We start from the raw sequence: 25408 nt of genomic DNA on the forward strand, positions 1-25408 counted from the left end.
GCAGTATAGCGGCTGAGAGGACAGGAGAGTCTGTTTGTCTGAGGTGAGAGGCTTTGCACTGCTTGTTGTCTTTGCGCTGCTTGTTGTCTTTGCGCTGCTTGTTGTCTTTGCGCTGCTTGTTGTCTTTGCGCTGCTGCTGGCGCGTCACGCATGGCGATGAATCGAGTAAAGTTTAACGCCTTTATCATTAAAAGTGATAAGAAAAAACATCCATATAAAGTCTGACGTGCTTAAATCCAATGCGTTATTTCCTAGTATCGATACAATCGATTGATTACCTTTTAAAACGATGTTAGATCGATATATGTCGTCCTGAAGGCCAACTTGCCGAGTACAGATCGATGTAGTTGGATCATAGGAATATAAATCGATACATCGATGTAGTTGATGAATCGTTACACCCCTAATATATATATCAACTTCACATGTTGATACATATATATATATATATATATATATATATATATATATATATATATATATATATATATATATATAGCCCATATATAGGAATAGTGAATGAGTGGCCGAGGCCAGTGGTATCATAATTAAAGGGGGAGGAACATTCTCGTTCCAGAAATCATTTGATTGGACAACATTTCTCCAGTGCGTTGTGAGTTATCAATGTTTCTAATAGTGTGAATTCCAGTAGAGAAAGATTGTACATTTTAAATGTATCTTTTAAAAGCTAATTTTGTCCATGTTTCTAGAACTACACTAGAATACAGAATTCCTCAAAGATGGTAGACATAGAATAAAAGCAACAAAACTTGGCTTCATGGGGCCTGAAGTAAAGTTAAACCCATGTTATAAACACATCCGCTGATCTGTGTGAGATGGCTACGCTTACCTTCGAGGTGGTGATGGGTCATAAAATTTATATTGATCCATAATCTTCTCCTCAAGTTTCTCTTTCTGTCTCCTCAGCTCATTGAGTTTATCACTGTGTGTGTGTGTGTGTGACAGAGAGAGAGAGAGAGAGAGACAGTAGCATCAGACTATCTGCACACAGGAGCTGAGGTCAACTACAGGGTAATAGTTTTAGAACATAAACAAGAATGAGGGTAGAATGAAAGTGAATATAAGTGTGTATAAATACATGTATTGTCTCTGCTCGACGTGGAACAGGTCTTTGCTCTCCATGGTCTGCTCCAGCAGGGTCCGGTTCTGCAGCATCAGGGTCTGGATCTGATCCAGTAAATGCCGGTTCTCTTCCTCTAGATTCCCCTTCAACTGGCTTAACAGCTGCAGGACACATTTCACACAAACACGGTTACCCTCCACATGTCTTTGTTTGAAAACAACGTTTTAGTTCACAGAGTTGTACCTCGCCATGTTCATGGAGAACTTCACATGTTGACCTGAGATTGGGCAGCATAGAGCCATTCACAACAGACAATATGACAAATAACGAGCAAAAACATGTGAAGTGGAAGACGAACCAGCAAGATATCTTCAATAAAGCATGTCTAATTTCCTCTATGTGAATGGTTCAGCACTTCCGGGTCTAGTGTGAACATGTGAAGTTCTCACAGTTGCACCCTTCTGAAGTAAATCCATGAATAGATGAAGTCTGATCAGATTATTATAATTTTCGCTTAAGAATTTGGCTGAAGTTTAATTCCCTGCAGACATTATCAGTGTCCACTACAGCTCATGAAGCGCGTACCTCGCACTGGTTGGTGAGTTTGGCAGAGGTTATGTCCAGCTGCTGGTACTGCTCCTTGAGCTTGGAGAACTCTGCCTCCAGACGGGTCTGCTCCAGACGGGCCGTGTTCAGCTGAGTCTTCAGACTCTTATGATCCGCCTGCAGGAGCTCACTGTCCTTCAGGAGCTGTTGGTGTGTAGAGTTCAGCCTGCACACAGGACACACGCTCATGAGCATCACCTGAGAGAGAGAGAGAGAGGTTCCCTCATCATGACACTCACGTCTGGTGCTCTGCGCTGAGTCTGTGGAACTGTGCAACTGTGTCCTGATGGCTCTTGTTGTCGGAGATCATCTTCTCTCTGTCTGCTTTGAGTTCCTTCTCCAGCTGCTCCAGCTCAGTCTTCTGCTTCAACAGCTGATTGTACCTGCACACACACACACACACACACACACACACACACAGAGAGAGTAATGCACATGCCGCTCCAAACAATCAGTCCAAACAATAACAGGATCAAAGGGGCACAGGCAAAAACAGAGAAAACCAGATAGCTGTATATAAAAAAAAAAATGTATGTGTTTTTGCCTTTAAGTAGATGGTAAATAATGTTGAGATTATCAATTTCACTTTTGCACAACAAATAAATAGAAATTTTGGTATGTTGCAAATTTGCCATCATTTTCCCATCTCAGGTATGTAGATTTTATTCATGGCACAAAGTTGTTAGAACTTATAAACTTTAATTGACAAATTAATGAATCTTGACAACAGCAAGAAACAAAACACTCTCCTACTCCCTAACATTGACAGTAGTTTTTATACATTCCATGTTACACTCTGTTTAACTCTTTCCTTGTTTCTCCAGTGCATACATTATATATTCTTATAGTGTTATATCCTAACATGCTATTTTTTGTGAAAAATAAAAAAATAATAAAAAAATAATTTTGGCTGAAACCATCTAAATACAGCATTATTATAATATGTAGCCATTAGCCCAATCCAGCCGTTATGGACGAATGTCGCAAATTTGCTACAAACAGAAATCTACAAAGTACGTAAAAAATATTCGTCACATGAAGCCTATATGAATAACATAGCTATAGAAGCAATCAATAAGCTGGTACATATTTTTATCTTAGCACAACTTAACTCATTTTGGGCAATTTCTCCACATTTGCGCCCTTGATATGCGGATTTTGCAAACCAAAATATTAGCTTCGGTGAACCGGATGTAGTTCCCACTCCGACCGCTCCTACGAGAAACCAGTGCGTGCAAAATGTTCCTAGGTATGTATCGAATGTGCACAAACAGGCATTGGGGGAAAACACACGCTATCTCGCCTGCAGTCTGAATGGAAGGGGTTTGTTGCAAATTCGCGACAGTGGGCGTTAAGGGGATAAAGAAAACCAGGAGAATGTTTGGAATTGCAGTGTGACACTAAACAAGACTTCGCAGGGAATGAATGAGTGTATATGGTTTAAATAGGCTGAGACTGAAAGGTAATGAGGTGGATGCAATCAGGGATGATGAGTCCGGGCAGTGAGTTATGGGAAATGTAGTTTATGAGGGAATGACTATAGTCTGATGTGGAGTGCGCTCTGGTGGCTCTCAAGGGCCTGTCCGTTACAGTAACAAAGAATGCTAAAGTCAACAGATTTAACTAATAGATCTACCAATCTCTGTGTGAAAATAAAATAACGATGATGCCATCTTTCTAAAGTAATTTTACCCTTCTGTAATTTGGCTACAAATCTCAGGTGAAAATTGTCATTTGACCCCCTTGACAAAATAATGGATTACTCAGTAAATATACATCCATCATACAACCCGAATTCCGGAAAAGTTGGGACGTTTTTTAAATTTTAATAAAATGAAAACTAAAAGACTTTCAAATCACATGAGCCAATATTTTATTCACAATAGAAGATAAATAACATAGCAAATGTTTAAACTGATAAATTTTACAATTTTATGCACAAAATGAGCTCATTTCAAATTTGATTTCTGCTACAGGTCTCAAAATAGTTGGGACGGGGCATGTTTACCATGGTGTAGCATCTCCTTTTCTTTTCAAAACAGTTTGAAGATGTCTGAGCATTGAGGCTATGAGTTGCTGGAGTTTTGGTGTTGGAATTTGGTCCCATTCTTGCCTTATATAGATTTCCAGCTGCTGAAGAGTTCGTGGTCGTCTTTGACATATTTTTCGTTTAATGATGCGCCAAATGTTCTCTATAGGTGAAAGATCTGGACTGCAGGCAGGCCAGTTCAGCACCCGGACTCTTCTACGACGAAGCCATGCTGTTGTAATAGCTGCAGTATGTGGTTTTGCATTGTCCTGCTGAAGTATACAAGGCCTTCCCTGAAATAGACGTCGTTTGGAGGGAAGCATATGTTGCTCTAAAATCTTTATATACCTTTCAGCATTCACAGAGCCTTCCCAAACATGCAAGCTGCCCATACCGTATGCACTTATGCACCCCCATACCATCAGAGATGCTGGCTTTTGAACTGAACGCTGATAACATGCTGGAAGGTCTCCCTCCTCTTTAGCCCGGAGAACACGGCATCCGTGATTTCCAACAAGAATGTCAAATTTGGACTCGTCTGACCATAGAACACTTTTCCACTTTGAAATAGTCCATTTTAAATGAGCCTTGGCCCACAGGACACGACGACGCTTCTGGACCATGTTCACATATGGCTTCCTTTTTGCATGATAGAGCTTTAGTTGGCATCTGCTGATGGCACGGCGGATTGTGTTTACCGACAGTGGTTTCTGGAAGTATTCCTGGGCCCATTTAGTAAAGTCATTGACACAATCATGCCGATGAGTGATGCAGTGTCGTCTGAGGGCCCGAAGACCACGGGTATCCAATAAAGGTCTCCGGCCTTGTCCCTTACGCACAGAGATTTCTCCAGTTTCTCTGAATCTTTTGATGATGTTATGCACTGTAGATGATGAGATTTGCAAAGCCTTTGCAATTTGACGTTGAGGAACATTGTTTTTAAAGTATTCCACAATCTTTTTACGCAGACTTTCACAGATTGGAGAGCCTCTGCCCATCTTTACTTCTGAGAGATTCTGCTTCTCTAAGACATACATTTTTATAGCTAATCATGTTACAGACCTGATATCAATTAACTTAATTAGTCACTAGATGTTCTCCCAGCTGAATCTTTTCAAAACTGCTTGCTTTTTTAGCCATTTGTTGCCCCCGTGCCAACTTTTTTGAGACCTGTAGCAGGCATTACATTTTAAATGAGCTAATTGAGTGGATAAAAGTGTAAAATTTCTCAGTTTAAACATTTGCTATGTTATCTATGTTCTATTGTGAATAAAATATTGTCTCATGTGATTTTAAATTCCTTTAGTTTTTATTTTATTCAAATTTAAAAAACGTCCCAACTTTTCCGGAATTCGGGTTGTATTTATGTCTTTCTTTCTTCTGAAAAAATATGAACAAAATCAGAATTTTGTGCTGGGGAAGTTTTTTTAAATTTGGATGATTTGACATGGAATGGCCCTTAAACTTGTCTTGCTGTCCTCGAAGGAGGCGGCTCGGGTCGAGACACCCTCCCCAACGGTATTACATAGAAAGAGAAAAGACACAACAACTACATAAATGAGTCTCTCCATAAGGCTGCACTCGCTACTGGTTATTCTGGGATTCTGGATGAGTGAGATTGACCTGTTTTGTTCTTGCCGGAGTTCCTGAAGCTTGTGTCAAGGCTCCGCCCTCTTCTGAAAAGAGGCGGAGCTAAAGCTAATTTGCATTTAAAGGGACACACTAACAAGGCGTGTTTCTGCTTACACCCAAAAGGGGGCAAATTTGACAAGCTATAATAAATGATCTGGCATTTTGAGCTGAAATTTCACAGACACATTCTGGAGACACCGGAGATTTATATTACATCTGGTGAAAAGGGGCATAATATGTCACCTTTAAAGTGACTGCTCAGCTGTGAGGTGATGTTTGTACCTGTTCTCCAGGCCTCGGTGCTGCCCCTCCAGACTCTTATGGACACTCTTCAGCTCTCCGTGTCTGCCGATCAGATCCTCGTACTCGGACGCCTGTCTCTCATGCAGGGCGGACAGCTTCTCGTGGTCGTGTAGCAGGAGATCGTACACCGAGCGCAGGTCTTCTCTCTCTCGTATGGCCACATCTCTCTCGCTCTCTGTGCTGGACTGCTGTGTCTGCAGCTGGGCATTCTGGGACATGAGAGCAGCGCTCTGAGAGTTGAGTGTTGAGTTCTCCACCTGTGAACACATCACTTTCTTTCACTTCAACTCATGCCAAAAGTCGTTTAGCTTGAGCACACGACAGACGTCAGCAGGGTTCCTGAAGATTAACATCAGTAGTCACGATCTCATTACAGATTTCACAAAGCTTTAGCAATATTTTCTAAATGTCGATAAAAACTATTGCGAAATGATGGCGTTTCTATTAACCGATGTTATGCGACTATACGCCAAAAGTCAGTCCAAAAATCATGGCGACGGATGTTGGTAGGTTTACGTATATCTCAGCCACCGCACTAGCCATTATTATTAATGGAAGGAGACGTAGGCTTGTTATCAAGCATTAATGTCAAGGAAAGCGCCTTATACTGGGAGCGGCATGTAGGGGGTGTTTCTGGGTGTTTCTCTGCTTCAAGCTCTTGATAAATTGAGGCATTTGTGTTTCCACTGCAGTTTTGCAAAACATTCCTTTTTCGAACTGCCAGACACACACCACCTCATGCGGGCGTAAAAGCTTTTTTGAGATATATAGGAGCTTTTGCAAAATTTACGTGTTCCCATTGGGCGTATTTTCAATTCAATTTGCAAAATTTAGGGGGTAATGGAAACGCGGCTAGTGTAAGATCGTTGTGTGCAACTCTCCTGAAAAGCTAATTGCAACCAAACTCCTGTAACATCCATGAGGAGAAACGTCTATCACACACTGATGCTCAGTCGCTCAGAAACACAGCTTGGTGGATGATGTCTCTGACCTGTAGTTTGGCGTTCTGCGTTTGCAGCGTGGTGTTGTTCTCCTGTAGAGACGCGGTCTGCCTCTGTAGTGCTAATATCTGAGCCTGAAGATTAGTGCTCTGAGACTCGAGCTGCTTTAACTGCGTCCGCAGAGCCTGCTTCTCCGCTTGAAGAGTGGCGTTCTGCACAAACAACAACATCAGCAACTGGTTTGGGAACGTAAAGGCATTCTGACTAGGGCTGGGACAATAAATCGATGCATCGTGAATCGAGAAATTATTTCTGGATTGATTCCAATTTTTTCCGAATGCATTGCGATTCTCTCTCGAATCGACTCTTGAGTTTAGTTTTTAACAGCAGATTAAATGAACAGAATTGTGTGCTTTAGAAACAGCTGTGATGTGCTGGCTTCCAATGCCTTACACACACCACTTAAACCTTCAATAAAATGACCATTCAGAAAGTTCGAAAGGTCGAAGCGAATAACAAGGGTGTTTGCAGTGGGCTGTTTACATTACTCCCGCGTCACAGAAGCATCCTGAGGTGCGAGCACACATTCAGACCCAGCCGAACGCACGAGCGCTCTTCTTCGTGAGCATTTGAGCGTGTGGTTAAAACTAGCCTAGAGCGCCATCTGCTGTTAAACACTAAGCTCAGCATCGATATATTGTCCCAGCCCTACTTCTGCGCGTGCTGAGCTGCTGGTACATACGTTTCTCTCCACCTCGATGAGCCGGTCCTTGAGCTTCAGGAGCTCTCGCGTGGCCTCCTGACTCTCCCTCTCCCACTTACTGACGCTGTGCTCCTCCCGTCCTCGAGCCGGCGAGCTCTGGGCCGCACACTCCTCCTCCTGACGCTGGCGCAGCGCCTCGTAGTTCTTCTTCACCTGAATACACACAATCTACAGTCACGGTCTACTGCAAACACCCACACAAACCCCTGGCGTACGTGTTAGCGCTGCGAACCGTTCTGAGCTCCTGGCGCAGCTGCTGGTTGAGGTTGGAGGACTCCTGCAGTCGGGCTTCGAGAGCCGAGATCTTCTCCACTTTAATCTCCAGGGACGATCTCAGAGTGGACTCCAGTTTACACTCCAGAAGCTTAAACCTGACAAACGTGAAATAAGATAGACAATCATGACTCCAGCATTCATGTAAACACATGTTACAGGCTATTTTCTTTCCTGTTATCAATCAATCAATCAATCAACTTTTCTTTATATAGCACAATAAAAGCAACAGCAGTTGGCCATTGTGCTGTACAACAGGCTAAATATCTAAAAAACAAGAAAGACAGCAAAACAAATGATAAAGGGAGTTTACATTGAAATCAGAAAATTCAACATTAAAATCAAGGACAGTTGTAAGCCTGTGAGAAGAGGTTTTTACGCAGTGCTCGTGTCACATGAACCATGGTACAGTGATGGTCTCCGATGGAAATACCATGGTACTGAATGACTGGGTTTTCTGCAGATTAATCCACACTGTTTTGAACTGTTTCATTATAGATTCTCATCAATTATACTGATTAGTTGTTGCAGCCCTAGTAAGTACAGCAGGGGTTCAGAGATCAGTTTAGCCCCAATCCAGAGTTTGTGTTAACCGAACATTTTGCATCATTGAAGGATTTTTTTTTAGAAGTGACGGAAAAATCTAAAATCGGTCCGTCATTTTGACAGATTACACGGAGAGTGATGTATTGTAACTTGTGTGTGTAATTCTAACCCCTGTCCACTTGGTGGCGAGTGGCTCTTGTGGACTATAAGGTTAATGTTAAATTAATGGCTTTTCTGAGTTACATGACACTGTTTACAAGCTGTTTTATTGACGTCTTTCTGCAGTTGAAACACGGATTGAGCGATTACATGAGAGACATGATATGGATTTTGGTAAATTGGACTGTATCTTTCGACATATTTTTATGATGTTCATTCATGTTTATTTCGTCCTGTAACGCAGTAAAGACTCGCTCTGCTTCACTTGAACTCAGGCGCAGTCTCTCGCGCCACATTAAAGAGCGACAAAACAGTATTTATTGATAGAATTTTTTAATTAAATGGACAGAATTTGAAAGCTGAGACTTTGTTTCATTATCAAAAGTAACAAAAGCACAAAGCTTATTGCAATTTATTGGACAAACATTCATGATGAAACCTGAAAAGTGACGCACAGTCTCTGTTCAACTTTCTCTTCATAAACAAATAAATGCATAATCTTGCCTATATGTTTGTCTTGTAAGTTTGTGAATAAAAATGAAAATTTGAACAAAACCAGAGCCTATTAAATGGTTTATTATCATTAAAATATGAAAGTTAAAATGACGGGTAATAATAGATTATGATGGAATTTACGACCCTGTCTGGCAAAATGACAGACAATGTGGAAGTCTAACACCACCTCTGCTCCAACCCTATTCATACACACTTAAACCAGCTAATCAAGGTCTTCAGGATTACTAGTACGTTATAGGCAGGCGAGGTTGATCAGGGCTGGAGCTGAACACTGCAGGAAAGTTGAGAACTACAGTGCAATATTACCTGTCATCTGAGCTCTCTTCATCACCCAGAAGACCCTCTTTATCGAGACCGATCTTCTCCAGCTCATGGGTCAGTTTCTCCAGGTCATTGTTAATCTGCTGAGTCTTTAATTTTTCATTGACTAGGTCCTACATCAGGAAACATCACAACAAGGGTCATGCAAGGAATCCACAATCAAGCACGCACCGTATCTAAAGCTGTTGCCTTGTCCAAACACACACACTTGCGGTCTTGGCCACTTGAGAGTGCGTGCACAAGACTGTCCCATGTCTTAAAAATGCCCTCACTGCACACGAAACCCACACTATCTGAGAGTAGTCCATCATGCATTATGTTCGGGAACTCATGAGCCCCGAAATCGCGAGATGTTGAGGAAAAACTTTTACTGTAATTTAAATTAATTAGATACATATAATTTGGTGTTGCACATTTTATTGGTTCAAGTATGACTATGGTGTGTGTGGGCCTATTTTGTTCATCTACAACTGTTTTTACGCCTGCTTGAACACTTGGGCCAAACAGAGGAAATACGTCACGCAATGGTCAAATGCAGAGACCGCACGTGTGGGTATTTGGACATGTGTGTTTGTTCCTCTTGGGGTGAGATGCACACCTCTCTCAGAGTGACCAGAGTCTTCTTATCAATGGTTGCTTGCTTGACCAGTTCCTTGTTGTCATTCTCCAGGTCTTTGGTGCGACTACACGTGTCTTTGAGAGTGTGGACCTCCTTGCCGAGCGCACGGTTCTCCTTCTCCAGATGAGAGATGCGCAGGTTGTCCTCGTCCAGTCTGGAGTCCTTGATCTCGGCCTGTTGTCGGAGCCGCTTGTTCTCCTTCTCCAGCTGCTTCTTGTCCTTCTCCAGCTGAGTGTTCTCGGCCTCCAGAGAGGCGTTCTCCTGCGCCAGCTGCTCCAGGCTCTTGCTGGAGATCTTCATCTGCTCCAGGCTCTTCTGCAGACTGTGGTTCTCCAGCTCCAGCTCCTGCAGTTCTCCCTCCAGCTGCTGGATCTTACGGCTGCCGCTCTCCAGGCCCTTCTGGAGACGCTGGTTCTCCGTGTCCAGGCTCTGGTTGCTCGCCTCCAGGCGCTCGTTCTTCTTGGACGACGCCTTCATCAGCTCGAGGCTCTTCCTGAGGTGCGTCCTCTCGTTCTCCAGCTCTCGGTTCTCCAGCTCCAGCTGTGTGGCTTTAGCTCCGCTGGACCGCAGAGACTCCACCATGCGCCTGAGCTCCAGGTTCTCCTGGTCCAGCTCTCGGTTCTCCTTCTCCAGCACCTCCAGCTGATAGGACAGGTTCCTCAGAGAATCGGCTGCTTTCTTCAGTCTCCGGCTCTCGGCCTCCAGCTCTGCGTTCTCCTTCTCCAACAACTCCACCTTCTCACAGGTGATGGCCTGAGCCGCCAGACGCTTCTGCAGACTCTCCTTCTCTCGCTCCAGGCGACGCACCTCCATCTCCAGCTCTTCGGCTCGCTCTCCTGTGTCCTTGAGGTGCTCCAGCTCTTTGCGGAGCTGCTTGCGCTCGAACTCCATCTTGTTGAGTTTGCTGCTGGTCTCTTTGATGGACTCGTGCAGCACACGGTTCTCCTTCTCGATGTCTTTGACACGGGCTTCGGCGCTGACCTGGGAGCGCTGCCTGAGAGAGGAGATGGTCTGGTTCAGGTGCTCGTTCTCCTGCTCCAGACCCTTGACCTGCGAGAGTCAGGGAAGAGATCGCTCAGCAACAAGCACAGGACAGTTGAAGAACATTCATGACATGCTCAGGAAAATCGAATCATATCATCTTTTAGTTATTCAAGTTGATTAGTCAAAATGTATTCGAATGACGGTAACACTTTACAACAAGGTTCATTAGTAAACATTAATGTAGTAACTAACATAAACTAACAATGAACAAAACATTTGTTACAGCATTTATTAATCTTTGTTAATGTGTTCATAAAAATACAGCTGTTCATTGTTTGTTCATGTTAGTTCAGTGCATTAACTAATGTTAACAAATACAACCTTTGATTTTAATAATGTATCAGTAAATGCTGAAATTAATATTAACTAAGATTAATGCAGAAGAAGTATTGTTCATTCATGTTAACTAGTGAACCTTATTGTAAAGTGTTACCCGACTAACTTTCGAATGGATCTGATGAAGAGCATGTCGAAATGGATGTGAGGCACACTTCGCAACGCTTTCATGAATTTACACCAAACCTTGAGTGTGTTAAGACAACCATGACCTAAGGGTACCAGACCAGTTTCTGCACAGCGCCACCAACTGGTCATGAGATACAGAAAAAATATATATATTTTTGCTCATCTTCTAAATCTTTGATGACAAGCCTTGTTGGATTCAGTCAAGGCATGCCAAGTTGATCGTTACCTAATCACATAAACATATCTTTAAGAAACCTGTTATATTTCACTGGCTTCATGCCCTGAAGGTACTGAATTTTTTTTTTCTGTAGAAAAATGTCATGAGAAAGTTTTAAAGTGTGTTAAAAGGCTGCGGATTACTAAGGATTGTCCTACTGGCCCGGTTGGGCTAGCGGATGAAATTTTAACTTGCCCTGACAACATTTTTACAGGCTCCACCACAAAAATAAAATACATAAAATAAAAGTTAAGTGTGAGCAATGAATTAAGTTATCTTTCTCCACTTCTTGCGCTTGAATAGTTTAAAATAGCTTTAATGTTTGAACTGGCAAGACATGTGCAAATGATAAGCTTGAGTGAGGATTAAGCACGGGCTCTGGGCCATCCTTATCATCCAGCCCTGAGATGTGTGTTATTCAGAAGACTACTATTATTATTCTGCATGCTCTTAAAAAAGAAAACACAGCCAGAGACTAACGTTGAGAGTGAGCTGTAATAGCTAAACTGGCACAATTAGAGAAATGTTTATTAATGTGCATTGTCCCTGTAAATATAAAAAAAAACATTAATCAAATTAGGTAAAAGTAAAGTAGCATGAAAAAAATGAAAAAATAATAATTACATATATACTGCGTTAGACCAAACTGGGAAGGGTCACAGCACTTTCATATTGTTGTCCTCTTGTTGGTTTCACTGCTTCTATTGCTCTCCTCATTTGTAAGTCGCTTTGGATAAAAGGATCTGCTAAATAATTAAATGTAAATGCATGGCTTAATGTACCAATGCACTAATGCCTGAAACGCTGTATGGAGTAATTTCATATGTAAAGTTTCTGATGTGTAATCTGCCTAGCATGAACCAATAGGTCCTCTACTGGTAATCTCTCAGCCAATGAGCTTCAAGCTCCCTATTCCGCTAACATTTAAATAGTCTGGCTTCAGTGTTGCTGTAAGCAGTTCACTAATCTCTCCCAGATTACTATGTGGCATAAGGTCTGCTTACTGGCAGACGTTTCTAAACGGGTAAGCTTTAGACAAACGGCTCAGGCACACATGGGTCAAACCAGCACAGATACACACAGATAGACTCAGTGACCAGTTAAGTAAGTCCCAGCTCTCCTGGAGCAGGATGATGGATATTTAAGCTACACCGGCAGGCACAGAGGAGTTCAGTCACTGCTGTTACACCTAACCTGCGGCTCAGAGCAGCAGAACGCTAGTGCTGTGCTGGATTTACTGCAGTGCTGTGTGTTTGTGCAGGGGTTCACACATCTGTGTGTGTGTCTCAGCAGCCGCAAGACCAAATACATTAACTTATCATGGCCATTACCATGCTAAATGTTTATTCTGTCATGACTGAGCTATAATTACAGCTAGTGAAATCTGACATGTCAAACTCATATGATTATAAGTTTTATAAAAGCTCTCCCACTTGATAGTTGTGACATCAGACACATATGTGACCCTGGACCACAAAACCAGTAACAGGGGTCAATTTTTTGAAATTGAGATTTATACATCACCTAAAAGCTGAATAAATAAGCTTTTTATTGATGTATGGTTTGTTAGGATAGGGCAATATTTGGCCGAGATACAACTATTAGAAAAATCTTCATTGTTGTCCATTAATGTTCGCGATTGTGCTGCATCCACTCACAAAAATAAATGTTTTATATATTTACGGTAGGAGATTTACAAAATATCTTCATGGAACATGATCTTTACTTAATATCCTCATGATTTTTGGCATAAATGAAAAGTCGATCATTTTGACCCATACAATGTACAATATACCCGTGCGACTCGAGACTGGTTTAGTGGTCCAGGGTCACATTTGGTTTTTACTGTATAAAAATCAATGATTTTGCCTGAAAGACAAGAAAAGCTGAGAATAAAATGAATTGCGTTGTCAATCCGGCATGGCACGGCAGTGTAACATGTGCTGGGATGGGTGTGAGTGAAGTTTACCTGTCTGTCGGAGTTCTCCTGGAGTGTTTCCAGTGTTTTCTCCAGCTGAGCTTTCTCTTTCAGCAGATCTGAGCTCAGACTCTCAGCACTGCGCAAACTCTCTCTGTCTGCGGTCAGCTCCGTCTGCAGCTGCTCCAGCTGTGCACACACACACACACACTTCATCACACTGAGCACGAGCACTCTCTGACACATGGACACACACTCCCTCATAATGAGCAATCAAACTCATATGAGCGGTTAATCCTCTGGAAGCAGCTTAACTAAACCCAAATCAGATTTAGACTGGGATTACTCACTGATGAATATGATCCTGCTCTGGGTGCTTGCTGTCCGTTAACATTTAACCCATTCTGTACAAACTTCTCTCCTTTCTTTGTGTGAGTAACAGAATCTACTAAGGACGATAACGATTAAGGCTTAGTTTTAAAAATCGTTCTAAATGTAAGTCCACAGCACGACGCCACAGGGGAACAATATCACGGCAATCACTTTCTGCCAGCTGATGAAGGGTAAAAACATTGACAGCCAATCAGAATCCATCCTGCTTAAAAGAGCTCGAGCATTTAAAGCGGCAGACGACAAAACTGCAGCGCTTATAATAAACAGAATGATATTGTCTGCTGTTGTGGACGCTAATATAGTTACCGTTATAGTTATTATCATTTATGGTGTGACCGGGGCTTCACCTCTGAAGCCAACATGACTCTTTTTACTACTCCTGGTCTTATTCTGTAATTACACTTCACTGATCGCACTTATTTTTTTTATTATACAACAGACACTTTTCATAAATCCTCATGGATAAAATGAACTCAAGAATGAACCTTATGAATGCAAACAGGTCTTAGGACGTATTACTGAGACTCGGCGGTAGGGCTGGGCGATGTGGCCAAATAAATTATCATGATAACATTTTTCATATCACTCGATACCGATAATTATCACGATAAACAAGGGTTGCAGACGTAACCCGAGACGTTCCCTTTCGAAGGAACTCGCACTGTGTCGATACAACACTTTGGGGAGCGAGTACCCACTATGCTACAACGAGCCCTGCCTGTCCCCGTGTGAATAATAATAATCCAGCCGTCGATATAGTTCAGCACCCTGATACCCTGAAGCCTCAGCGGCGCTCGAGCTCGAGAGGCAACGACTCATTCGCTGCTTAAACTAGGAGCTCGGCTCTTCAGGCAGCCCCTCGAGAACTGCCCATGCATGCTCCCCTACAAGCTTACTCAGATGATTATTCCTCAGAATTAAATGCAGCCATAAACACCAGGCAAGTGAAAAAGTCTGAATGATAGGCTGAATTAAAATATCTAACTGCTCAAGCCAGATATTATTCATTTATTTAACTGGTCTCATTATCTACACGTTGCCTCGGCAACACGAGATATGAGCCGATCATGATATTCCCTCGAGAAGAAAACAACAGGTGCGAGGCTGAAACACCCAGAAATCGCACGAAAATTTATTTTGCTGTACGCTTCGAGATATTTCTCAATGAACACAGCTAGCACCCTCAAGAGCCGACTGTGCATGCCTCGCATCCAGACAGTATCACACACCGATCACGTGTGTCACCTCCCGAAGTTTAACCTGGGCAGGAAGACATGTTTTCTGTGGCGCGATGGACGTGTTTAGCGCTGCGCGAAAGAGGTGAATTGAGCGTCTGGCACGAGTGATTTTACTTGGTGCTTTTTGTGCATTCACGCGTTTGAAGCGAATTCACGTCTGACGCCTGAGTTGAAAAATCTGCAATCAGCCATCTTGCAAACAGGCAACCGCCTAGCACTTGCCCCTCCCACAAGAAATATTTCGCCTCGAACGCACGTCTACTTCGCTTCAAACGCTCGTTTTGGACGCGCGAGTGGATTCAAAATGTTCAAAATGAATTTGATGCTCATTTCGCGTGCGGTGTGAACGCAGCGTAAGAGCGTTCCCCAAAGTGTCGTCACTGACGCAGTGCGAGTTCCCTCAAAAGGGAACAGTAGCCTAAATACATTTAGTATAAATGCAAAATCACAAAAAATTCTGTAATGATATTCCATTAGGCTACTCCTTTAATACATTTCGTGTTACTACAGTAAATCCATGGTAAATGATGGTGACTTGAAGATTGAAAAGCCTTCTGACTGTGTCATTGCAGTGTTTGTCAGCGCTGTTTCAACTGGCTTTAAAGTAGTTTAAATCCCAGACACATTCGTGTTCTTCACTGAATTCAAGTGCTTCTCTCTGAATCGCAGTGCTGTTCAGTGGTCATGTGACCGATCGTTCAGTGGTCATGTGACCGATCGTTCAGTGGTCATGTGACCGATCGTTCAGCGAGTAAACACGTCTGCTCTAGTGAGCTCGCGCTGCTTGAACTGAGCCGAGCGGATAAATGGTCCGAGTGACGTGGTTCAAATGAGTATAAATGAATTCATGCTACCTTTTTTTAATCGGCAAATTTGTCATCTTCGGATGATAACTCGAGGTTAGTTTCACTTTCGCCACTTCCACTCATTTTTTCCTCCTCGAGTTTTCTTTGCTGATAGCTTACAATGTGCAGTAGGAAATGGTTGTGTACTTTGACGGCCAAGTTAAAAGCTGCACGCTGACTGGCTGTTGTCGCGTTTATTTCTGCTGTGTGATTGGCTGTTAGATTAATCCATATAGTGTAAAAATGTCCAGAGCCCATCATCGATATCGACATCACTTTTATCGCAGTTCGATATGATATGGTTTATCGGCCCAGCCCTACTCGCGGTATGACCTCTGACCTGCTGGCTGAGTGTGTGTTTGTGTTTCTCCAGTCGTAGGCGTGTGCTGCTGTGACCTCTGACCTGTTGGATGAGTGTGTGCTTGTCTTTCTCCAGGCGTAGGCGTGTGCTGCTCTCGCTCGATGCCTTCAGCTCCTCAACGCTCTTCTGCAGCATCTGATTCTCCTTCTCCAGCTTCAGCAGCTGACTGGACGTCAGGTCGTTCACCTCGTGACCCAGGGACTTCTGCGGCACTGCCAACACACACACACCTCTGAGAGTTACGACACACCTCTGAGAGTTACGACACACGTGGTTGTGTCGACACACGTGGTTGTGAAGGTGTGGTTGTGTATCTTCAGTCAGCTCAGGTGTGGTTGTGTACCTTCAGTCAGCTCAGGTGTGATTGTGTATCTTCAGTCAGCTCAGGTGTGGTTGTACACCTTCAGTGTGGTTGTGTACCTTCAGTCAGCTCAGGTGTGGTTGTACCTTCAGTCAGCTCAGGTGTGGTTGTGTACCTTCAGTCAGCTCAGGTGTGATTGTGTATCTTCAGTCAGCTCAGGTGTGGTTGTACACCTTCAGTGTGGTTGTGTACCTTCAGTCAGCTCAGGTGTGGTTGTGTACCTTCAGTCAGCTCAGGTGTGGTTGTGTACCTTCAGTCAGCTCAGGTGTGGTTGTGTACCTTCAGTCAGCTCAGGTGTGGTTGTGTACCTTCAGTCAGCTCAGGTGTGGTTGTGTACCTTCAGTCAGGTCAGGTGTGGTTGTGTACCTTCAGTCAGCTCAGGTGTGGTTGTACCTTCAGTCAGCTCAGGTGTGGTTGTGTACCTTCAGTCAGCTCAGGTGTGATTGTGTATCTTCAGTCAGCTCAGGTGTGGTTGTACACCTTCAGTGTGGTTGTGTACCTTCAGTCAGCTCAGGTGTGGTTGTGTACCTTCAGTCAGCTCAGGTGTGGTTGTGTACCTTCAGTCAGCTCAGGTGTGGTTGTGTACCTTCAGTCAGCTCAGGTGTGGTTGTGTACCTTCAGTCAGCTCAGGTGTGGTTGTGTACCTTCAGTCAGCTCAGGTGTGGTTGTGTACCTTCAGTCAGCTCAGGTGTGGTTGTACCTTCAGTCAGCTCAGGTGTGGTTACCTTCAGTCAGCTCAGGTGTGGTTGTACACCTTCAGTGTGGTTGTGTACCTTCAGTCAGCTCAGGTGTGGTTGTGTACCTTCAGTCAGCTCAGGTGTGGTTGTGTACCTTCAGTCAGCTCAGGTGTGGTTGTACCTTCAGTCAGCTCAGGTGTGGTTACCTTCAGTCAGCTCAGGTGTGGTTACCTTCAGTCAGCTCAGGTGTGGTTGTACACCTTCAGTGTGGTTGTGTACCTTCAGTCAGCTCAGGTGTGGTTGTGTACCTTCAGTCAGCTCAGGTGTGGTTGTGTATCTTCAGTCAGCTCAGGTGTGGTTGTACACCTTCAGTGTGGTTGTGTACCTTCAGTCAGCTCAGGTGTGGTTGTGTACCTTCAGTCAGCTCAGGTGTGGTTGTGTAGGTGTGGTTGTGTACCTTCAGTCAGCTCAGGTGTGGTTGTGTACCTTCAGTCAGCTCAGGTGTGGTTGTGTACCTTCAGTCAGGTCAGGTGTGGTTGTGTACCTTCAGTCAGCTCAGGTGTGGTTGTACCTTCAGTCAGCTCAGGTGTGGTTACCTTCAGTCAGCTCAGGTGTGGTTACCTTCAGTCAGCTCAGGTGTGGTTGTACACCTTCAGTGTGGTTGTGTACCTTCAGTCAGCTCAGGTGTGGTTGTGTACCTTCAGTCAGCTCAGGTGTGGTTGTGTACCTTCAGTCAGCTCAGGTGTGGTTGTGTATCTTCAGTCAGCTCAGGTGTGGTTGTACACCTTCAGTGTGGTTGTGTACCTTCAGTCAGCTCAGGTGTGGTTGTACCTTCAGTCAGCTCAGGTGTGGTTGTGTACCTTCAGTCAGCTCAGGTGTGGTTGTACCTTCAGTCAGCTCAGGTGTGGTTGTGTACCTTCAGTCAGCTCAGGTGTGTTTGTGTACCTTCAGTCAGCTCAGGTGTGGTTGTGTATCTTCAGTCAGCTCAGGTGTGGTTGTGTACCTTCAGTCAGGTCAGGTGTGGTTGTGTACCTTCAGTCAGCTCAGGTGTGGTTGTGTACCTTCAGTCAGCTCAGGTGTGGTTGTGTATCTTCAGTCAGCTCAGGTGTGGTTGTGTACCTTCAGTCAGCTCAAGTGTGGTTGTGTACCTTCAGTCAGCTCAGGTGTGGTTGTGTACCTTCAGTCAGCTCAGGTGTGGTTGTGTACCTTCAGTCAGCTCAGGTGTGGTTGTGTATCTTCAGTCAGCTCAGGTGTGGTTGTACACCTTCAGTGTGGTTGTGTACCTTCAGTCAGCTCAGGTGTGGTTGTGTACCTTCAGTCAGCTCAGGTGTGGTTGTGTACCTTCAGTCAGGTCAGGTGTGGTTGTGTACCTTCAGTCAGCTCAGGTGTGGTTACCTTCAGTCAGCTCAGGTGTGGTTGTGTATCTTCAGTCAGCTCAGGTGTGGTTGTGTACCTTCAGTCAGCTCAGGTGTGGTTGTACCTTCAGTCAGCTCAGGTGTGGTTACCTTCAGTCAGCTCAGGTGTGGTTGTACACCTTCAGTGTGGTTGTGTACCTTCAGTCAGCTCAGGTGTGGTTGTACACCTTCAGTGTGGTTGTGTACCTTCAGTCAGCTCAGGTGTGGTTGTGTACCTTCAGTCAGCTCAGGTGTGGTTGTGTATCTTCAGTCAGCTCAGGTGTGGTTGTACACCTTCAGTGTGGTTGTGTACCTTCAGTCAGCTCAGGTGTGGTTGTACACCTTCAGTGTGGTTGTGTATCTTCAGTCAGCTCAGGTGTGGTTGTGTACCTTCAGTCAGCTCAGGTGTGGTTGTGTATCTTCAGTCAGCTCAGGTGTGGTTGTACACCTTCAGTGTGGTTGTGTACCTTCAGTCAGCTCAGGTGTGGTTGTACCTTCAGTCAGCTCAGGTGTGGTTGTGTACCTTCAGTCAGCTCAGGTGTGGTTGTGTACCTTCAGTCAGCTCAGGTGTGGTTGTGTACCTTCAGTCAGGTCAGGTGTGGTTGTGTACCTTCAGTCAGCTCAGGTGTGGTTGTGTACCTTCAGTCAGGTCAGGTGTGGTTGTGTACCTTCAGTCAGCTCAGGTGTGGTTGTGTATCTTCAGTCAGCTCAGGTGTGGTTGTGTACCTTCAGTCAGCTCAGGTGTGGTTGTGTACCTTCAGTCAGGTCAGGTGTGGTTGTGTACCTTCAGTCAGCTCAGGTGTGGTTACCTTCAGTCAGCTCAGGTGTGGTTGTGTATCTTCAGTCAGCTCAGGTGTGGTTGTGTACCTTCAGTCAGCTCAGGTGTGGTTGTGTACCTTCAGTCAGCTCAGGTGTGGTTGTGTACCTTCAGTCAGCTCAGGTGTGGTTGTACCTTCAGTCAGCTCAGGTGTGGTTGTGTACCTTCAGTCAGCTCAGGTGTGGTCTTAGAGAGCTGCTCCAGTTCCCAGCCCAGGTGCAGAGACTCATCCATACTCTGTTTCTGAGCCATCTCTAGCGTCAGGTTCTCCTCCAGCAGCTCCTCCATGCGCTTCCGGTCCATGTCCCGCTTCTGCAACACAACACCATCATATATCAGGACTAGCATACTGCACATCTTAGGTTTAAAACAAATCATTATATTTATGCACAGTTGATGGACTGTCCTGTCATTTATTTATGTTCTCCATTTGAAAACAGACTTTGTACATTTATCTTGCCAATTGTTAACCGTGTTGCTGCTGTTGCAACAAATAGAAAGATGTAACTGATTACTAACTGATTACTAAGCTACACTTAAGTAGACACTTTTTTATTCAGCCGGTTTAGAATATATACATATTTTTTTTAATTGTAAAAATTTACGTTACATTTATTTGTGAACTGTTTGTTCACCTGATAAACATTTTATTTAAAAAGAAACTGAGAGTGCACTTTTTTGTTTTGCACTTTTATTCAGGCAGAAATAAGAGTTGTTTTGTTTGGTTTGCAAGGAGGGAGTGAAAATACATAAATTACAGTATTGAAAAAAAGTGTTAAATAAAACAGTTTGTTCATTTCAGCACTGAAAAAAGAAACAATTAACAGTTCTGCATATCGTTTATCGGGCACATAAACTTCCAAATAATCATATCAGTAATAAAAAAAATCAACATCGGTCGATCTCTACTCTACAGTGCTGTTTAAATATACGTTTGATAGCTATATGCTCTCTCACCATCTCCATGTCGTGGATCTTGTTTTTAAGCTGCAGATTTTCCTTCTCCAGCTCATGATGTTTATCAGATCGAGCTCTGAATGACTCCAGCTGATCCTCCAGCATGCTTTTGGTCTCCAGCAGAACCTGATTGTCCTCCTTCAATTCCTGCATGAACACATACAATCATAATAGCCATCAATCAATAACTGCCACAGCATTCCCAGCATTCCCTCGGGAACACAGACAATCAATAACTGCCACAGAATTCCCAGTATTCCCTCGGGAAACAATCAATAACCTCTACAGCATTCCCGACATTCCCACGTGAAACAACCAATAACCGCCACAGCATTCACAAAATTCCCATGTGAAATACACACAGTCAATAACTGCCACAGCATTCCCAGCATTCCCCCGTGAAACACAAACAATAACTGCCACAGCATTCCCAGCATTCCCCCGTGAAACACAAACAATAACTGCCACAGCATTCCCAGCATTCCCTCGTGAACACAGACAATCAATAACTGCCAGAGCATTCCCAGCATTCCCTCGTGAAACACAATCAATAACTGCCACAGCATTCCCAGCATTCCCTCGTGAACACAGACAATCAATAACTGCCACAGCATTCCCAGCATTCCCTCGTGAACACAGACAATCAATAACTGCCACAGCATTCCCAGCATTCCCTCGTGAACACACACAATCAATAACTGCCACAGCATTCCCAACATTCCTTCGTAAACACACACAATCAATAACTGCCACAGCATTCCCAGCATTCCCTGGTGAACACACACAATCATTAACCGCCACAGCATTCCCAACATTCCCTCGTGAAACACAACTGCCACAGCATTCCCAGCATTCCCTCGGGAACACACACAATCAATAACTGCCACAGAATTCCCAGCATTCCCTCGTGAAACACAATCAATAACTGCCACAGCACTCCCAGTATTCCCTGGTGAACACACACAATCAATAACCGCCACAGCATTCCCAACATTCCCTGGTGAACACACACAATCAATAACCGCCACAGCATTCCCAACATTCCCTGGTGAACACACACAATCAATAACTGCCACAGCATTCCCAACATTCCTTCGTAAACACACACAATCAATAACTGCCACAGCATTCCCAGCATTCCCTGGTGAACACAAACAATCATTAACCGCCACAGCATTCCCAACATTCCTTCGTGAACACACACAATCAATAACTGCCACAGAATTCCCAGCATTCCCTCGTGAAACACAATCAATAACTGCCACAGAATTCCCAGTATTTCCTGGTGAACACACACAATCAATAACCGCCATAGCACTCCCAACATTCCCTGGTGAACACACACAATCAATAACCGCCATAGCACTCCCAACATTCCCTGGTGAACACACACAATCAATAACCGCCACAGCATTCCCAACATTCCCTGGTGAACACACACAATCAATAACCGCCACAGCATTCCCAGTATTCCCTGGTGAACACACAATCAATAACCGCCACAGCATTCCCAACATTCCCTGGTGAACACACACAATCAATAACCGCCACAGCATTCCTAGCATTCCCTGGTGAACACAAACAATCAATAACCGCCACAGCATTCCCAACATTCCTTCGTGAACACACACAATCAATAACCGCCACAGCATTCCCAACATTCCCTGGTGAACACAAACAATCAATAACCGCCACAGCATTCCCAACATTCCCTGGTGAACACACACAATCAATAACTGCCACAGCATTCCCAACATTCCTTCGTGAACACACACAATCAATAACTGCCACAGCATTCCCAACATTCCTTCGTGAACACACACAATCAATAACTGCCACAGCATTCCCAACATTCCCTGGTGAACACACACAATCAATAACTGCCACAGCATTCCCAGCATTCCCAGGTGAACACACAAAATCAATAACTGCCACAGCATTCCCAGTATTCCCTGGTGAACACACACAATCAATAACCGCCACAGCATTCCCAACATTCCCTGGTGAACACACACAATCAATAACTGCCACAGCATTCCCAGCATTCCCTGGTGAACACACACAATCAATAACTGCCACAGCATTCCCAACATTCCCTGGTGAACACACACAATCAATAACTGCCACAGCATTCCCAGCATTCCCAGGTGAACACACAAAATCAATAACTGCCACAGCATTCCCAGCATTCCCTGGTGAACACACACAATCAATAACCGCCACAGCATTCCCAACATTCCCTGGTGAACACACACAATCAATAACTGCCACAGCATTCCCTGGTGAACACACACAATCAATAACCGCCACAGCATTCCCAACATTCCCTGGTGAACACACACAATCAATAACTGCCACAGCATTCCCAGCATTCCCTGGTGAACACACACAATCAATAACTGCCACAGCATTCCCAGTATTCCCTGGTGAACACACACAATCAATAACTGCCACAGCATTCCCAGTATTCCCTGGTGAACACACACAATCAATAACCGCCACAGCATTCCCAACATTCCCTGGTGAACACACACAATCAATAACTGCCACAGCATTCCCAGCATTCCCTGGTGAACACACACAATCAATAACCGCCACAGCATTCAGGGTTTTTCCTACATTGAAAATTTTTTGGCGGCCGCCAAAACGATTTTTTGTCCCGCCAAAGCCTTATTTGATCTGTAATTGGGTTTTGTGAGTGAAGCAGCTGCCTAAGCTACTGACGGAGTGACGGAGAGAACGATCACATCGCCCCACCTCCGCGCGGGCAAACACTCTCCGTCTTCAGTTCTGTCTTTGCTCTCTCCCTCGCATCAAAATCAACTGATCCTAAAGGTCGGAAGACTGAATCCATGTTTCACGCGGTGCATTCGGAGAATATTTTTGCTGAATTAGCGCTGGGTGTGAATTGCAGTCAAAAATGTTTTGCCTTATCTTCTTACAACTTGTGACAAGCATTCCGCACATGCAGCTGACATAACTTTAAATAAACGCAAAAAAAAAAAAAAGTTTGAAGTGTTTTTGTGTGTGTTGACAAATCTTTCGTGATGTCCTAACAGCCAGGATTCCCAATTTCCCACACAACACGTCCGCTAAAGTCCGATTCGCGACCTAATGACTCCTTTGAACCGAGGGACAGGACACTGCAGTTCACAAAGGTTCATAATTTGCATGTGCTTTAATGCCCTGTCGGTTAAACATTTAATTCGCGTGCTGATGCGCTGTTCTCAACGCGTGCGTTTCTCAGCGCGTGCATGTGAAGCTCACATGCACTAAAAGCCTGTCTACCAGCGCCTGGATACTGGACTAAGTTATCTTTCGAGTCTTATTGTGCTTATACTGTTAAATACACACAAGGTTTACATAAAGTCAGTTATGTCTAAATTGAAAGCAAACTTGAGAAAATTGAGTAAATCTGCTTGTCAAATGCTTAGACGCGTCGCGCGCAGCTCTTTTAAAGAGACAGTAGCATCAGTAAACAAGCTGCCACTTGTCCTTAAAGGGATAGTTCACCCAAAAATAAAACTTATCTCATCATTTACGCACTCTAATGTTGTCTTGTTCCAAACCTGTATTAATTTCCTTCTAATATTTTCTAATATTTTTCTAATATTAATATTTTGAAGAATGTGGCTAAACAGTAGCTGGTCCCCATTGACTTCCAAAGGAGAAAAATATACTATGGTAGTCACTGAGGTACATCAACTGTTTGGTTACCCACATTCTTCCAAATAACTTCTATTTTTAACAGAAGAAACAAGCTTATTCAAGTTTAAAACAACTTGAGAGAGTAAATTATGACAATTTGAATTTTTAGGAGAACTATTCCTTTAATGTTAATAAAACAACAAAATGCAAAGAGAAAATCACTCACTGCTATTGACTGATAACTTTAAGTAGCTTTAATAAGTATCAATGCATAATTTATACAGTGAAGTCTATGTTTTGTTTTATTTTCATATTTGTTCATTTAATTACTTTCTTCAATGCTACTGTTAAATACACCTACTGTAGCTGAAAACATAAAGCACTGTTTATTTAATTTGTATATTAAGTTGTGTATGTGTAATGTGTATCTTTGATCTTAATATTTAATAACAAAGAAAATAATGACAAATATTTTTATCTTTGCCCCTGTCTGTCATTTTGTTTTTTTGTTGTTACCTAAGGCTTTGTTTTTTAAAATATGGACATTAGTTTGGCTGTAATGCTCAGTCACAAAATAGTAAAAACAAAATATAAAAAGAATCGTGATAAAATCGTGAATCATGATTTTCCTGAAAAAAAAATTGTGATATGATATTTTTGGCATATCGCCCACCCCTATGATGCCCCCCCCAAAAAATAAAATAAAAAGAATGAACAACCAAATATTAACAACGAGGAACAAAAGAAACAAACATCAAGGTATAGATATAAAATAAGTTGTAATCGCTTTCTTTTACTAGCCTGACAGTGATCATTTTTCATGAATAAATAGGATAAGAAAAAAAATCACAAACTGTTTCTTTGTATTTATTTTAAATTTAACATTTATTGTCAATATTGGGCTTGCGGATCATGTGGGTACTAGGGTACTCTTTGCTGTGTGTGGATGACCATGTCGGTCAGCCACCACCGAAGACCAATTTTGACCCAGGAAAAACCCTGGCATTCCCAACATTCCCTGGTGAACACACACAATCAATAACTGCCACAGCATTCCCAGCATTCCCTGGTGAACACACACAATCAATAACCGCCACAGCATTCCCAACATTCCCTGGTGAACACACACAATCAATAACCGCCACAGCATTCCTAGCATTCCCTGGTGAACACAAACAATCAATAACCGCCACAGCATTCCCAACATTCCTTCGTGAACACACACAATCAATAACCGCCACAGCATTCCCAACATTCCCTGGTGAACACAAACAATCAATA

General features: G+C 43.5%; 1 protein-coding gene across 5 annotated transcripts in view; it reads right to left on the reverse strand.

Annotated features, from left to right (window-relative positions):
* Positions 1–25408, reverse strand: part of ccdc88ab (coiled-coil domain containing 88Ab) — an 81869-nt gene that overhangs the window by 25845 nt on the left and 30616 nt on the right. For all 5 annotated transcript variants that reach the window (XM_079855454.1, XM_079855455.1, XM_079855452.1 and 2 more), the window contains exons 11-24: positions 20480–20626; positions 19687–19834; positions 16316–16485; positions 13488–13625; positions 9772–10842; positions 9159–9286; positions 7591–7729; positions 7338–7511; positions 6646–6807; positions 5634–5911; positions 1930–2073; positions 1670–1856; positions 1100–1245; positions 851–943 (exon numbers count right to left, since the gene is read on the reverse strand). In XM_079855454.1, the coding sequence (XP_079711580.1) occupies positions 851–943; positions 1100–1245; positions 1670–1856; positions 1930–2073; positions 5634–5911; positions 6646–6807; positions 7338–7511; positions 7591–7729; positions 9159–9286; positions 9772–10842; positions 13488–13625; positions 16316–16485; positions 19687–19834; positions 20480–20626 (3125 nt within the window). The remainder of the gene's footprint in view (positions 1–850; positions 944–1099; positions 1246–1669; positions 1857–1929; positions 2074–5633; positions 5912–6645; positions 6808–7337; positions 7512–7590; positions 7730–9158; positions 9287–9771; positions 10843–13487; positions 13626–16315; positions 16486–19686; positions 19835–20479; positions 20627–25408) is intronic.

Source organism: Squalius cephalus, assembly GCF_949319135.1.
Source record: "Squalius cephalus genome assembly, chromosome: 21".
NCBI lineage: Eukaryota > Metazoa > Chordata > Actinopteri > Cypriniformes > Leuciscidae > Squalius > Squalius cephalus.